Here is a 17,699-nt window from a genome sequence, read left to right as displayed (position 1 = left end):
GTAATTTTCAATAAATTGGATGAAAAATATTGGATAATCTCTCATGAGATTGAAAGTACAAATTTATATATGCATCGCATTTGGCTATTGGGATGGTTATAGGCCACACCTGTCCTAGGTCACCGTAAGCCAGTGTTAAGCAACGTGGGAATTTAAGAGAACGTGGAATGCACCTATAACTGTTACCTGGAAAGTCTAAACTAAAAAACGTAATCTTAAAATTCATCCGAGATAACACCACCGGTTATAGCCGGTTACCTTACCTTTCTTTCGAGAAAATCCCCCGCCCCCGTCCAACCTTCTTTTCCTTCTCGCCGGCCTTTTCTTCACCTCCATTTATATTCCGGACGATAATAAACAGAACTAGTTTAGAAAAAGGCAAAGAAACAGAAGAAGGAACGAACGTGAACGGATCCCTTCTTACTTGTTGTAATAATACATATAGTGTAGTTATTCGAAAAATCTAAGGAAGAGTTTCAGTTTTTATCAATCTTCGGCGAGGTTAGGTGATCGAGGGGATGGGGAGGAACGGAGTAGAATTTCCGGCGATTATAGCCTACAAATTGAGAGACGCATCCAGTTGGTGGCAAGAGATAAACGAATCGATTGTGTGGCAGGATCGGATCTTTCACGTTCTTGCCGCACTTTATGGCTTCGTCGCCGCCGTTGCTTTGGTACGCCTCTCTTTTACTCTCTCTCTTTCTCTCTCTCATTTTATTTTATATATTTTTTTTTTCAAAGTTTGTAATTTGGATTTTGAAAGGTCAGTTAGTCAATATTTTTCACCTCAATGATCAATTGCTTAATAAATTATTTAATTTCTGACCTCATTTATAATTTAGCTAATTATGTTGGGCTTCAATTTGGGAATCGGGGGATTAGTGTTCAGTTCACTGAGGATTCTAGGGTTTCAAATTGAACGGATGGTTATTGATGTTAGATTTACTGGGTTAATTTTCGTCTATTGCCATATGCAATGTACGTAATTGTCTTTTGCCCCTCTTTTGTTGGTGTTACATCTTAGAAATTATTGGTGCTTAGGTTCAACTGGTACGGATACAATTGAGAGTTCCAGAGTATGGTTGGACTACACAGAAGGTTTTCCACTTTCTCAATTTCCTGGTGAATGGGGGTTTGTGCTGGATACCTTGAACTTTCATATATTGTCTTCATTTATCATGCCTTGATTATACTGTTTTCTTATTGATTCTGCTTTCTTCTACCTTGTAGTTCGCTGTCTTGTATTCATTTTTCGCCGAGATATAGAAACTATACATCCATCGGTTAGTTTCCAGCTTTGAATCACCGTTCTAATTTTCTCTTTCTAACAATTCTAATCCCTAGCGTGATGATATATGCTTTGTTAGATTCTCCAACATGTCTTACTTGATTTGCCAAGTCTTGCTTTCTTCACAACATATGCACTTTTGGTTTTGTTCTGGGCAGAAATATACTATCAGGTGATGCTTCTTAACAGTCTGTTTAATTTGTTTTTCAGTCTGCATTGGATTAAGTTGGCTCTATTAATTGTTGTATATTGAGCAGGCCCGTGCTGTATCTACTGATGGACTTAGGCCGAGTTTCTTCACAATTAATGCAGTAGTTTATGCCATTCAGGTAATTTTTTTTTTTAAAATTCTGTTTCACTGTACGAAATAGTCCAACTGAAATTGAGGATTTGAATCCAATTCCCTTCTGCTTATGGAAGCCATGATTTTATGAAAAAGTTCTTATTGGTATAAGATATATTCTGCTTATTTTTCTGTGTGTTTGATTTATTAATTTATTTATTTTTTTAATGTTGTTGAAGAGCATGGGTGATGTGCGTGTGGCATGCTTTAACAAGTTAGTTGGCACACTAAACTAGCCACAACTTTTAACATGAAGCCAATCAGTAAATTTGTAAGTGGTCTAATTGAGCTTATTTCAATGGACCAGCTTCGCATAAAGTAGTCTCTTGGGATATAAAATGTTTTCCTTATTTAGTTTTTTTTTTTCTAAAAATGTTTGGATTGCTACAATTAGGTATATTACATATAAACAAATGTAAGGTTTATCATATGTCGTCTTATTCATGTTAGGTCAAGTGTAGGAACTTTTGCCATATATTATGGATATCATGATTGTTATATAGACATGAGGTAAAAGTTGGGTTGATGTGGTGGATGTGGTTTTCCATTGAGGGAGGGCAAATGGTAACATGTCTGAAAATAGAATGGAGCAATAGTGAATTGTTATGGATTGCATGTGATTCTATCTACCATAATCTAATATTTTATGGAGTCCAATCATGTTTATTCACAAATTGCATTTATATTTGTAAATGTTATTAGAAAACTACTTCCATTGTAGCAACTAAAATATGATCAAACACAATCGTGAACTAATAGTGTATGTTTTGCACTTAAGTGCTAATAGTACAAACTCCCACAGAATGAAAATGCTGCAAAAAAGAGGCTTAATTGTAAAATTGTGAAATCACATGGTACTTTTTTGTACTTACCGTCTAATTGGGTTGTGGACAGCAAGGAGATAATTACTTAGAAGTTCCTAAGGTTTTGCACGTAAATCCATTATTGATAAAAAGTGGCAAAAGTATTAACAAATAATTTCACACTATAGTCCAATTATAAAACCTAATAATTGGAGCGTGATAATTGTTTGTGAATGATGGATGATAATCACAATTTATCATATAATTTCTTACCTATTCAATTATGAATAGAAAAATGAAGTTTGTGTAGGTTCAAATTGTTTGTTTGTTAAGCAAATTATTTTTTATCAAAAAATTTTTTTTCCTTACTAATTTATAGTGTTTCACCCAATGACAGGAAAAATAATTTTTTACGTAGATGTTCCATGGATGAGTTAATTTTTGCAAAATTGGGCCTAATTTGGGTTAGGAAAACAATTGTCCTTGATCCTATCAAATCCTCTTAGGAAGTTTTATTTCAAGCATAGTAATTACATGCTTATGAAATGCTATGTGCTTCATTGCCAACAAAATGGTAGAATAAGAACAATGTTTGTTTACAAATTTAGTTTATCTTTCATGTCTAGAATATAGATTCATGCACAATTAAATATTTTTAAAAAGATAAATAAAAATTTTGGGTAGTGGGAGATACTTCTCATGATAAAGAACATGAATTTAAGAATCTTGCTTAATTTCTTTTTTTTTATTTTATTTTATCAAAATACCGAGAATTTGTATACGTAATTGAAACAATTTACTTTTTCTTTATCTTGTTGTTATCTTCTCCATTTTTGGTTTCTCTTTCTTCATTGGAAAATTGGAAAACATGTTGAAGTGAGCTTGTTTTCAAGTACTATGAAACTGAAAAAATAAGGAAAATTTTTAAAATACACAGTGTTATCAAGGTGAGAGGCGATATAAAGGCGACAAGGCCTCCTATCGCCCGAGGCGAGAGGCGATGCCTTTTTTAAAAAGGTGATAGAAGCTAAAAATTTTACATATTTTAGATATATGCATATAAATATAATGTACATAGATTAACATTCATATTTAGAATAATATAAACAATAAATATATAATAAAACATTATTAATAAAATATAAAATAAGACTATTGAATAGAACTACTAGCCTAGTCTATTACTCAGTACTCATCAAGATTTCAAATATAATATAAAGCATTAATAAAATATCAAGAAACAAGTTAAACATGAACAATCCAATGTAATAGCAAGTACCAAAAGTATAAAATCAATTATAGTTTTATATCATCTAATCAAATTAAATAACTAAAAAGGCATTAGGCATGCTAGTAGACTAGTATCACTGCCACACCACTAAAATAAATTATGAATAAGCAACAATTTAAAATCAATAACACCCATGACCCATTCAGTATTGTTCTTAATAAATAAACAATAATTCTCACAAATAAATGAACAACAAATCAAAATCAACAACCCCCATTATAATTAATTTCTAAATAAAAAATAAGATTCACAACAACACCCATTATGTTTGGAGATTGGTTGGGGAGTGGAGACAATGATGTGGGGAGGAGAATAATGAGAGGGAAGGAAGGGAGGAGATCCGGAGAAGAAGGGCGAAGAAGAAGAAGGAGATCCAGAGAAGAAGGGCGGAGAAGTAAGAAGAAGAAAGAGAAAAGGAGACAAGACTCATACTTGTGGACTGGTGTCGGATGATGGATGCTGTTTGGAGAAGGCTGTGTGTTGGCTGGCTGCTGTTTGGAGAAGGCAAAAGAAGGTATTGGGAGAAGAAGAATTTTGGGTTTTAATTTTAAAATCCTTTAAAATAAGAAAAAAAAAAAAAGCATGCGGTGCTAGGTGACGCCTCGACCGCTTGGCGCCTAGTACCTCGCGAGGCAAGGCGAGCTCCTTTTGAAAGGCGCCTGTGTCTCCTTTAACAACACTGAAAATACACAAATTTTCCCCTCCATTTTTGCATTGTATTATAACCCAATAAAAATTAACTTGCGCATTTAATTGCTCATCAATTTATTGCTTGGATTATTACTGACCTTTATTCACCATAGATTATGCATAACATTGTCTTCGCTTTCTATGTTTTGGATGAGTAATTTTTACTAGCTATCCCTCAACTTTGGAGAGTATTGCACCTTCGTCACCTATCTTCATTTTGATATTACAAAATCCTAAGACTTCTAAAATGTTACAATAAAATCCCTCGTGCTAGAATATTGTAAGCTCTATGGCAATATTCTTACGTGGCAGTGTCACAGTGTAAAAAAAAATATGATGGAAATAATTAAAAAACCACAATGGATGTAAAATATTGTGTTTGAAAGAGTTAAGAGGACGTGAGTAATTCAAAGAGTTAGAGAAAGTGAGTAATTCATATAATGTGTTTGAAAAATTTAAAGAGTAAAATATGTGGCTTTTTTAATTTTAATTTTTTTTACCGTTGGCACTGCAACACGAGTAATATCGGATTCCCGATTGGATTCTAGCACAAGGGATTTGTTTGCTTCGCTGTATGCATTTCATATTGCTCTTGTTGCCTCCTCCCTCTCCCTACAACTCTCTTTTTAAGCTTTTGCTCTCTATTATCTATTTTTCCTCTGCATTTTTTTCTTGGTGCAGTGGATCCAGTGGCCTTTGTCAAAGAAACAATTTGGGCAACCACGGGGCCCTATTCTTAGAATCCTTGTCTTTTACTCTCATTCAAACAATCAAGACAAGTAAAGAGGGATTTATAGTAGCAAAGCTTGATATTGCACCGACTACAATGGCATCTACATTCGTCCATTAATTGTTGGCTTTGTTGATTTTGGGACGGGTCTAGTATGATTTTCCAAATTTAATAATTTGAGAATTTTCATTTTCATTCAAGTTTGCGTCAAAGTAAAGAGAATACACTTTATTGTTTAGTGAAATATTCGCTCCTATGGTGGTGGTATTATCTAACATGATAGGCTCTAAAAGACTTCCAACAACTAAAACTAAGCTTAATCTCAAACTGGTTGGGGTCGGTTATATGAATCTTTTCTTTTTGCTATTCAACTTTCTTTTATACCAATTTTCCATTAATATCCTTCAATACTATTTCCTTTTGCACCATTTTAGGTTTCTTCCCCTCTCTCTCCTTGCTCCTTCCATCACTAATTTATCACTTTTTGTATTGGAATATCTTGTTCTTTATGTTGAACATGATCAAATCATTTTATTAAACACCTTCATTTTATGCTTGATGTTTGCAATATGCACTCTCTAGTGAATATGGTCATTTATTTTTTTTCTCATTCATTATTGTAAGACCAAAAATCCATCTTAACAATTGCATTTTTGTCACACTTATCATGTAGATATATTGTACTATAGGTGCTCAACAATCAGTCCGTACCTTTCACTTTATCAATGATCGTACCATTGTGTCATATACCCTTCATGTTCCTCGATTTAATCTACCTCCTTTTGATCCTAATAGTTATAACACATCATCATTTATTATTTGATATTTCTAAATGATAGAACCTGAATACTTGAATTAGTTGCATTTGGAACTAAAAGCTATCCAGTTGAATTTCCCTTCCATTCCTTTTATAAGAGCGAAATGTGTAATGCATATGTTCTGTTTGTAATGCATATGTATTGTCTTACTTTTACTTAGCCCAAAACCCTAAATCTCAAGAGTTGTTATCCGCAACTCCTTACTTTTGATTAACTTATTCACTAGTTTCACCCACAAACAATATAAAATGCAAATAACCTTGTAGATTCTTTCATGTATTGTATTTTATTGTTTAGGGACTTTATCCTCCTTAACCCCTATTATAATTCTTGATTCTGGTAAGAACTTTCAAATTTTAGAAATTATTAGTTAAAACTATATTGTTTGATTAACAAATCAGAAATTGTTTCTAGAGGGGAGTTAGTGTTAAAGAGAGGAGTGAATGCGAGTCTTCTTCTTGAGTTGGTATTTGCATAGGCTTTGTGGAGTCTAAAGCCAATGCAAATTTTTTTACTTCCCTGGTTAAAAGGGAATCAAGAGTTGGAAGACAACAAAATTTACTTGGAAAGATAGTAGCAACTAACTAACAAATCTAATATTTTAGCCCTAGGGAATAGGGATGGGGAAGTTGTACTTCAGTGTTTTCTTCTTTAGTGGGCTATGTATTTTACATTGAACTTTTTCTCATATTTCATGAGAGCAGGTGTAGCATGTATGGGGAACTTACATGAGCCAAATCCAATTGGCTTACCTTATTTAACAGACTCCTTAGAGGCGTGGTTACCAAATTCTCTCACCTCCTTGGGAAATTGCAATCTTGGTTGTGTACTGAAACATAGTACTTTTATGTCCAAAATCACTGGGTATGCGATCTAAGTTGCCCAAATAAAGGTTCCAATGAGGAATTAAAGATGGAAAGGAAGGAAGGAAGAAAGATCAATAAATATGCATGTGCGCAATAGTATATAGGTACAAGATGAAGAGGAGGAAAAAAAAGGCTGCAGCAAAGGAAGAAGAATAAGAAGATACATTTTGAAACACTAAGTGGGATGGTGGATTTGCATGTTAGTAGAATAATTGGCAATGTCATCTTGGTTTTGGAGTGTAAATGACTATTTTATTAGTTAAAAATAAAAATTTGTAGAAAATATAAATATTATAAACTATTAATCACATATTTAATTTATTTAAAAATTATATTATATTGAATAAATGTAATTTATATGCTCCAAATTATTGGCTTACCAACTAAGACCGTCGTAGCAAATCAATTAAGTGTACCGCTGTGTATCCTATATTTCATTAGTTGGTGTATTGCATACCTAATTTAGTATACTTGTACCACGACTTAAGAGTACTACAACTCAGGTAACTATGCCTTAAGATTCTTCATTCCATAATCATGGTTTTAAACAAAGGCCATTATTTAAAGGTTTTCAAAGGAGCCATGGCCATTAAGGCTATTATTTCAAGATGAGAAAAAATTTGTGTTGATAACGTCCATTACAGCCATTACACAACGGTCACAACTGTTACAGGTCGTGACTTAATGGCCATAATGGCCGATACTTTCATTTGATGGGTTGGAACCTTTAGAATTGTTGCTGGAGACTGCATGCATGTAGTGTATGAATTATTGAAGGCAGAAGACACTTTTTTCTTCACATTTTGAAGCCTTCCACTTGCCTTCCTAGACAAAATTCACCCTTCTTTGATTTCTCTCAACTGTCTCTCAAGTTTCTCAAAATTTCTCTCAACTTCAAGATTCTTCAAGTGCTTTTAATCTACTTCTCAATAAATTCTTAAGTTGAAGAGCTCAAATCATCCAAGATACTAAATTGTTTTGAAGTGCTATTGTGTAAATGGTTAGTTTGATTATATCTTTAAATATTTATTAATTTTATGAATTTTGAGAATTTTGCATAGTTATAGGCCTATTTTCGTTACCTGCAATATAATATGCAAGGAATGAAGAATAGGTGATGAGGAATTGATAGAACGAGCAGAACAATGGTGTAAGAAACAAATTCTCGGTCGGTAGAGACCTTTAGCTCATATCAGTTCTGATAAAAAAGGCTTCCAGAATATGTGGAAAAACTAGGCCAATGTGTAGAGTATTTCACTCATGTTAGGATTATGAAACCTAAATTCAATACTTATTAGGAACTACAAATCACATAAATATCTAAGTAAAATATTTCTTCCTAAAATAAACAGTCCTAAAATCCCTAATAATTCCTACATCAGTAGGTTGTTACAATGAAACTAAGAATTAAACTAAATAATATTCTGAATATCCTCGTAGATGGTACTTGCTTGTTGCTAGTTAACTTGTCCAGCGTTGCAGTGGAAAATTTGCGTAGTTTTGGCATAAATCATTATAAAATTATGAACTCAAGCCTCAAGGCTTGATCATCTGATATGTTTTGTGTGTGTTCATTACTTTATGCAAGTTAAGAACCATATTTTGAAATAAAAACTTGTTTGTTGATTGTATTGGGGTCTATTAAGATAGATCTCTTCATTTTTCTGTTGAATTAATATTTTATTACATTTTATCATGTTATACCCACCAAGTTCAATAAAGGCTTATTTTTCAAGCCAGTCTTGCTCTCTATATAAATTTATTCTTACCTTTTAGCATTATTATGCTCCTTTTGTCTGTTAGCTGGTTGTGAAAAATTAATGCGGCAAAAGCTCTAATACAACATGTAATACAGGGTATCAGAGAAAAGCAGGAATTTTTAGGCTACTTCCAGCAATGTGAAATTGTTAATAACGGAATCTGGCAGCAAAGTCGGAAACTGAAAGAATTGAGGAAATGGATTTCCTTAGATTTTAAGTAGCCACTAGAAGAAACTAATAGATTGTACTAAATAAAGAAATAGAACGATAAAAAATCCTGCTATTAGATTAGAGTGGCAAAAAGTGATAAGAAATGGAGGAGAAGATAAAATAATTTAGTGCCATACCTCAAACATGTATAAATGAAGACAGTTTCAAATGATAGTACCAAATAAAAGGGTTGCTATGGACTTCTTAAGGTGTTTCTTTGTGTTTCAAAACCAAGGAAAGTAATGTACAAGAACCTTGTAGATGCATAAGTTATGGCTAGTAGTTGCTTTAGCAATAACTTCCGCTATTACAGTATCCCACTGCATCTCCTTATAGATATGTAAAACACAGCTGTATACTTCAAAATTCAAATATTCACAAGAAGTTGTATTTCAAAGTATTTTTAAGCTGTCATAAGAATACTTTGAAGGAAATGGCACTTCTGTGCTAATCAATCATCTTGTTCGATCACCTTTAGTCTGGCAATGACAATGACAATGTGTTGGGCCTGGGATTGCACTTCAGCATGCTTCATGCTGCAAACTGGTTTATCATCCAGTTTCCCTGCCCTTTATCTTACAGTTTTGCAGACAGTTGAAAAATGGTTTGGAATTTGAAAATATGGGATCAGTTCACTTTTTTAATGGTAATGTTCATAGGATTACTTGAAGGTTTGAGAATTTTCTGTGATGCATTGTTGACTTTCTACTTGGTATATCCTGGCAATACATTCTCCTTGCAGGTCCTCCTTTCAAACAATTGCTTGGTTGATACATTTTCAGTTGCATGCTTCATGGAATGCTTATGTGTTGCTATCTTAGACAAAACTACTGGGTTTCAACCTTAATTATTGTGATTTAATTATTCCAGATTGTTATGTGGTTGATTTTATGGTGGAAAGATACCCGATTGCTGGTCATCATCTCTAAGATGTTCTTTGCAGGTGCTTTTTTATTTTATTTTTATTTTTATTTTCCATATATCTAGAATCCAGATATTCAATAACTTGTTACAGTTCAATACTTCATCATCCTTTTAACTAACATATTTTGTTCTTACATGTATATATTGGCAGGGGTGTCTTTGTTTGCAGCTCTTGGTTTTCTACTTTATGGTGGAAGGTAATTTAAATTATATTTCCATTTTACCTACTACATAGCTTGATTTTGATTTTTGGTCACAATGCACAAATGATTGTCTCATTCAGTAAATATTTTTTTTAAACTTCAATAAATGAATTCTATTGCATGCAATATGGTAATATCATTTATGGATTTGCATACTTAGAAGATGGTGGTTTTTTCTTATTCTAAGTATGCCAAAGAGAACTTATTTGCTTGACAAAAGGCCCATGAGCAATATTATGTTTTTAGCTTCTGAAGACTAAATTTCTCTCCCTAGACACTAAGTTTCAGGAAATCTTAGTTCTATGTTATCACCATTTAACAAATACATGTTTCTGGTATTGTCCTTTTGGTGTACCAGTCAACCTACATAGAACATAGTTGCTCAATTTCTTATACTCAATTTTTACTTGTGACTGTAATTCCCTTGTGATGCCATGCCATGTGGAAAAATTAACGCCATGTCAAGATTATTGGCCAAGTTTGTGATAATCATATTATGCTGCATGGTTGGATTACCTTGGGTAAATATCTAAAATGGATCTAAATGGATGTAGACTTAGTTGCTTATTATTTTTAGATCACAATTCAATAGTAGCTTATTGATGAGTCAAGGAAGATTCAGTTTAGCAACCATTCTTATAAGTTATTCTTTTTAATTGTAAATTTATGATCTTTAATTTAGAAATTTTAGTGGTGGGAAGTTTAAGAATTCTATTTTTATTTTGTGGGAAGTTTAAGCATTCTATTTTTATTTAGGAAACTTAAGTCTGATCCTCTTGGAAGCTGCTGAATTTCATGTTGCTGTTCAGTGTGCTTGTAGATACCATGTCAGTTCCATGTCAACAGATCTTATGCAGAACCCTTCCTCACTAATTTTGATTTTTCAACTCTAAACTCAAGGCTGATCCACATGCTATATTAGTTCTTGAGAATATAATTACAACTCTAAAAAGACCGAGTAAGAATTTGATAATGAAGAGCTTGAAGAGCAACTTGAAGAGTCTAAAGCTTTAATTTTTGAGCTTTACATGTTGAAATCAAGGTGATAAGATTGAGTTGTAAAATTTTGAGAAACATATTACAGAGAATTGATGTGAATGAGCAAGAGTTTGAGGCTTTGATCCTAAGGGAAGAAGAAAAACACATTGTCAAGAAGTCAATGGAAATTAAGGACTTATCTAATTCTCGTGTTCTTAGTGAATTTAGTCTTCCAACTTTAGTCTTGTGATGGATTAACTATGTTCTATTATTTCTAAGGATGTGAAGGAAAACAACTTCAATTCTTTTTTCTTTAACACTAAAAGGGTTGAGATTGAGTTTCTTCAAATCAGGAGATAATGATGGAGTCAAGGAGGATTTAATTAAATTTTTTATTCAATTTTATATTTTAAAATTAGGATTGTTAGATAACAACAACTAAGCCTTAATCCTAAACTAGTTGAGATTGGATGTATGGATCATTTTTCACGGATTGATGTGTTAGACACCAAGTCTGAATCAATATCAAATTTGGTACGGTTTGGAACCAAAATAACCAAATGATCACCTCTACTTCCATTCAACATAGCTAGTATAACCATAGTCCTGCAGAACTTACTCTAAGCTTTGTTAAGGATCTTATAGTCACATAATACACCTGTCTCATTCTTCCGTTTCATCCATCCTGTATTGACCTTGATAGACACTTAATACTTGAATTGGTAGCATTTAGCCACCAAAAACTCTATCCAAATGAATCTCATTTCCGTTTTGTTTGTGGGAGCTAAACTCACATTGCATATACTTAATGTTATTTATAGTTTAAAGCCCGCTTGCAAGAGTCCTTCATATCTTCATCTTTTCATCAACTCCACTAGTATAATCCACTAAGATTATACCATTTGCAAATAACATGCACCTTGGATATCATCTTGAATGTGACTGGTCAGCTCATCCATAACTAAGATGACTTCAATGCCTATCCCTAATGTAAGTCCACTGTTGTGAGAAACTCTTCTGTCCCCTCCTGATGCCTTATAGTTGTCTGTCTCCTCTTTGAGATTGGCTTGTATCTCCCTTAGCACCCACAAAATAATTATCTTAGGTACATTAGTATGCTTTCTTCTAGGTCAATGATCACCATGTGCAAATCCTTTTTCCATTATATATTTCCCGTTAAATCTTTTTACTAAAATTACAGGCTTTGTTGTAGATCCTTCATGTAATGACCATTATTTATTGGTTTTCAAGTAGTCCCTTACCTATTAAGTAGGTATCAGCTGTTACTAATAATGCATTCGCCTCACTGTTCTCTTCCTTTTCATTTCTGAGCAGCCGTCCAAAGCAGTAGTTTCTACCTTCTCAAAATTTTATTCAAATTTCTCCTCCTAATTCTTCAACCTCTCCTTTTAAGTTTGGAATTACCATAAATGTCTGTATTCTGCATGTGGTTTTTGTAAAAGTTGTGTTGTTTTTTTTTTAATATTTTTTTAAATTTCTTTTCATTATTTGCTATTCTATTAATTTACATTATTAATTATATAATAAAATCTTAAGTTCTGCCAATGCCAAGTATAATTTGAGACTTCGGATAAGCAAATTTAATAATAAGTTTAGAACTTCTAAATTTAATAGTAAGTTTAAATCTTGAATTTAGATTTAATACTTATTTTAGTTATTGTACAACATTTTTAATGAAATAGGAAGTTGAAAAAAATGGAAAATTTAAGCTATAATTTTTGTTGATAAAAATATGTTTTTAACAGTTAGAAGATAATAAGTTTTGCTATTTGCTACCTTCTCAAACTAATTTATGCTTATTAAAAAATGTTTTGTGTTTGGCCGTTAATGTTATGTGATAGCCATTACAAGCCTGTTCTCCAATGCCTGCAACCACGACCTGCAAATGCAGCTGCTATCGTGATTTGAAACTATGGATCTACTAGGCATAAAGTCAAATGGTTCTTCAACACTTTAGTAGTGTCCCATGTCTGCATGTAATCAATTTCTCAAAGTTTATCGTTTCTCATTTAGTTTATATACCTCTGAATATCTCCTTCTATTCTTAATAACAGGAACTAAAGTGCTCCTCATTTATTCTTAATAGCAGGAACTAAAGTGCTCCTCTTTTACTTTTTTTATTCTTTTCTATTTTAGCATGCCATTGTATAGCTTGGTTAGCCAAACTTGAACCTTTCCAAAGCACTTCCATATAAGGACCATTGGGCCACAGGCTCATCCTATCTTTTATGTTCTTCAAGACCTCTTTAACTTCAGAGTTATTATTAATATCTTTAATTTCTAATTTTAATATTTGGAAGTTTAAGATATCAATTATTATTTAGGAAGTAGTAACTCGTCATACTAAGGAAGTTATTAGCATTGTTGTTATTTTATTTCCCCCCAAGTTCTAGGACTAATAGGATTCACAAGTCTACTGAAAATATCTATAACTTCTTTGTCTTTAGATAGGATATGACTGACAATTGATTTTGAGGAATAATAAAAAATTGAGAATTGTTTAAATCCCCTTTGAGAGTTATATTGTATTCTTCATTAATTATCTATTTGCTTAGGGGAAGAGGTATTTTGATGTCTTCCTTGCATGTGAGACAAATTCCCGGTTGTTATGTATGCTGAGTACATCTGAGTTTGATCTGATGGGATTTGCCTAACAAAGTGAGTTCAGTAGATTTTTTTAAGCTTTTACTTGTTGCTTAATGCAGTATTGTCAAGGCATGTATTATATTTTTCACTACTACTGTCAGTGTCATTTGGTTGAGGGGAACTTAAAGACACTTCTTGAGTAGCCCATTACTCCCTCTATTTTCTATCATATTCCATCACAGCAGAAGGGGGAAAAGAGAAAAAGAAACCCAAGGTAGAAAGCAAGACAACAAGAGAATGGTCAGACCAGGTCCAGTGAGACTAGCAAGAGAATCTGACTGGCATATATTCTTTTCATTTGTGTCCTTGAGATTGTCAGACTGTATTTTATAGCTGGTCTTAATCAAGGTCAAGGTTTGCCTATGAAGTGGTTTCTTGAATCTCTTAGCATGTTATGGGTTATGCTAAGATGAAACAGTAGGCCCATTGGGGTCATTTTGAGGACATCTAAGTTTAAAGGGGAATGTATTGTAATACCTTCATATTGGTTCAATTAGCTGTGTTCTTCTGATAACTGTATGCATTGGCATCTCTGCTTGCCTCTAATAATTAGATGGCATTCTGATGTAATATCTTAACTTCATCTTGTGGTAGGCTTTTCTTGATGTTGCAGCGGTTCCCTGTAGAATCTAAAGGGAGGCGTAAGAAGTTGCAAGAGGTATTTTTTGTTTGGATAGTAATTGGACTTATTATACTCACCTGTTTACACTTTTGTTAGTTGTCAAGTGTTGTTTTTGCTTTTCTTCTGGACAGGTTGGCTATGTGACCACCATATGTTTCTCATGCTTCCTGGTTAGATGCATTATGGTGAGTTTGTATTTTTGCTTGCAAAATTTTGATGGAAGTATTTTCAAAGCTAGTGGTTAGCTAAATGACAACTTGAAAAATTCATAAATTGGTTGCACAACTGTCACCGAGTTGTATTATCATTAGCAATAAGTTGGCTGTTATTCAAGCTATTTATTTGGCAGCAGTCATAAGAGTCGCATCTATGTTTCTGATGTCTTTGTTCTTCTGAATGAAGTTCATTTAACATTGGCTTGTACTGTCATTTTCCTATGTACCAGATGTGCTTCAATGCATTTGATAAAGCTGCAAATCTTGATGTATTGGATCATCCAATTCTAAACTTCATATATTACCTGGTAAGTTTTGGTTCTTGGTCACACTTGATGCTTGCAGAAGAAGAGAACTTTAATTTTATAGAATGTTCTGTTATAAAATTGTACTAGGAAGGTGCTAGGCGATTCATTTTGTTGTGACGTAGATATTTTTTGCGCAACCCTTAACTTCAACATACTTTTCGTTGCAGCTGGTGGAGATTGTACCATCTTCATTGGTTCTTTTCATTCTTCGGAAATTGCCACCAAAACGTGGTATCACACAATATCATCCCATACGTTGAAGGGATTGAGACGACATGGACTAAAATGTAATAGTAAGCCTCAGGAAATGGATGTGATGCTTGGATTTTCACTTAAGAGAAGGAAGACTACGGGCTCTAACGAGAACATCAAAAGCAACCAAACATTTAGTTTTCGTTGGTTTTAGAGTTGCAAGCTGATCTCATGCAATCTAAGATGTCTATTTGTTGTCTGTAGGAGGTTATTGTTGTGTTGAAAAGATATATTCACCTAATGATTGTGAAATGCGTCTTGACCATTAGTGTTGTGATGTTTTGTTCTGTATGTCTTGCATCTTATAATCAGAGGCTTCTGCAACCATCCATGAACGCAGTGAAAAAGGTGTGTTGTACGATTGGATGTTGAAACAATCGATTTTTGTTAAATTATTCTCTTGAATTTCTTTCTATTGTTCATTCCTTTTAAGTTATCTGTGCTTGACTGGAAACAAGTTGCATATTCAACAGAATATTTTTTTTTTCAAGAAAGAGAACAATTCAAATAGATAAATCTATTCGACCAAAAAACGAAAAGATGAATCTAGTGGGTTAGTTAATCGCACACTTCCCTTTGTTAATCATAACCTTCGAAATAGCTCAAGATTTGAGGAGACATACCTGGTGTTTAATAGAGCTGGATGGTGAAGAGGAATCTTTGAGCTGGATGGTGAATAGGAATCTTTGAGCTGGATGGTGAATAGAGATCCGTGTAGTCGTTGGGATTAAGAATTGAAGAACAATACCAGGTCTGCTGGAATAACGAGGCGTCTGTCCTCTCTATCAAAGCTGGGAAATGTGATGAGAAGTGCATCATAATTCTAAGCAGGGAGAGTGTTTAAATTTGATGTCCTTGTTGACTGGCAGGTGGATTGGATTCTTTTAATTTTTTCTTCTCAACTCACATTCTGGTTATGGTCTTCTTGAATGGTAGGTTTTGCTTTAGTCATCAAATTTTATTTCATATATTTTTTTTCAAAAATTTTGAAGTTAATAGAGAATTAAAGTAGTCTTGGGTGTCAAAAATATTTACAAGAAGTGCTGTATAATTTCTCAGAATTTTAAATTTATTAAAATGTTTTTATAGGGTGACATTTAGTTCTCCCAAATGGTAGAAGCGAGGGAAATAGGGTGAACGGGTAACAAGCAAGAGAGAGAGCAGAAGCCTCCTTTGATTGCCTTGACCAAGCTTCCATTAGCAGACTCAGCCTCGAACGTAGGGTGATTTTTGGTTTTCATTCTCTTTTCCTTTGGTTTTCTAGCGTTCATACTGTTAGTAGTTGTAAAATAATTTATTTTAGAAATAAATTTTTTATTATGGCTACTTCAATCATCATATATATCTAGGTTAGTCAGTAGGGCGGTTCAGTTTTGATTGTGGTACGTCTTTTTGCTAAAATTTAGAATTGGAATCAATTTTTTAATTTTTAGAAATTATATTTAAAATTAAATTTTAATAAATTTTCAATATGATTTTATGCAATTTCAGTACAATTCTGATTCTTATTTTATTTTTTCAACTATAATTTTAATTTTAATTGTAGGTCAAATCTTAATTTTTACAAATAAGCTTACATTTATTTTAAATAATTAATATCGAAATCATAATAAAAATAATAAAATTAATATTTAAACAATAATAATAACAATATTAATATATATTATATATAATTCTCTGTAAGAACATTATATTATTTTATATATAGTTATTAATTATATAATTTTAATAAAAAAATATGTATGTAATTAATATATAAATATATACTATATTATGAATATGTGATTTACTAATATAATATAATTTAAAATAAATAAATAAATATATTTATAGTTAAAATAATAAATACATGCATAAATGTATATAATTTATTTATAAAAAATAATTTATAATTAACTAATTAAATTATTTAAATCATATTGTTAAAATTTTTTAATAACTAATTGGAATAAATGATTGTTTTATAGTATTGTTAATAAGTATTTAATAGTTAAGAGATAGTCCTATTAAATTATATGAATAATTTAATTTATAAAAATAATTAGATAATATTAAATATAAAAATATCAATAAATTAAATTTTTGTTAAATTCAAAATAACTATTGAATAACTATTTTATTTATATTTTATTTATTTATAAATTTTTATTATATATTTTTTAATAACTTATAAAATTTAAATTCTAATAATTTTAGTAATATGAATTATAAGATTATATTAGAATTATATAATATATAAATATATTATTGAAATTATATAAACTATAATATTTGATGCGGTAAAAAACAGAATTGTGCCGTAATTGGCTAATTATGTGCGTAATTGGCTAATTCTATGCCGTAATTGGCTAATTCTGCAAGAGGGCACGTGTGGATGCCTACGACAGCTATTTTCAACGCTCAAATCAGTAAATTAGATAATAAAGTGAGTCTAAGGAATTGTTTAAAATACAAGAGTAGTTAGTGTAATCATACTTTTATTTATGTGATCGTTTAGTTTTTACACTATAAGAAAATAGAGTTAATAGAGTATTTTCTGAAAATCCGACAATGATGTAATTGACTATTTGATAAAGGATTTCGCCAGCTAATTGGTCGGTGATTCCGCAATTACAGGCGTAATGTGAATATGTTGGTTTGTCCTTGTTAACTGTAAATTTATGCCGAGACTTGATCTTTTCAGGGGAGGATAAGTTTTGGTAAAGAACCGGATGTAACAGTATTCGGGTCT

The 17,699-nt window shown here is 32.1% G+C and overlaps 1 protein-coding gene across 1 annotated transcript; it reads left to right on the top strand.

Annotated features, from left to right (window-relative positions):
* Nucleotides 1–209: 209 nt before the first annotated feature.
* Nucleotides 210–15,383, top strand: LOC110624034 (tobamovirus multiplication protein 3). The gene is made up of 11 exons (XM_021769087.2): nt 210–674; nt 1,042–1,132; nt 1,231–1,283; nt 1,368–1,460; nt 1,546–1,617; nt 9,670–9,742; nt 9,875–9,920; nt 14,166–14,229; nt 14,325–14,378; nt 14,639–14,716; nt 14,884–15,383. The coding sequence occupies exons 1-11, from the start codon at nt 519–521 to the stop codon at nt 14,974–14,976; spliced, it is 873 nt and encodes a 290-aa protein (XP_021624779.1). The 5' UTR covers nt 210–518; the 3' UTR covers nt 14,977–15,383.
* Nucleotides 15,384–17,699: the final 2,316 nt, after the last annotated feature.

Source organism: Manihot esculenta, chromosome 10 (genome assembly GCF_001659605.2).
Source record: "Manihot esculenta cultivar AM560-2 chromosome 10, M.esculenta_v8, whole genome shotgun sequence".
Lineage (NCBI taxonomy): Eukaryota > Viridiplantae > Streptophyta > Magnoliopsida > Malpighiales > Euphorbiaceae > Manihot > Manihot esculenta.
This window is presented reverse-complemented; position numbering and strand designations above follow the sequence as displayed.

What these genes read in the sequence shown, in the direction of transcription:
- LOC110624034 (XM_021769087.2), top strand. Translation starts at nt 519, where the DNA reads ATGGGGAGGAACGGAGTAGAATTTCCGGCGATTATAGCCTACAAATTG. An exon ending in TAGAAACTATACATCCATCG is followed by an intron (nt 1,284 to 1,367) that starts GTTAGTTTCCAG and finishes ATGCTTTGTTAG; the next exon opens with ATTCTCCAACATGTCTTACT. An exon ending in TTTCTACTTTATGGTGGAAG is followed by an intron (nt 9,921 to 14,165) that starts GTAATTTAAATT and finishes ATCTTGTGGTAG; the next exon opens with GCTTTTCTTGATGTTGCAGC.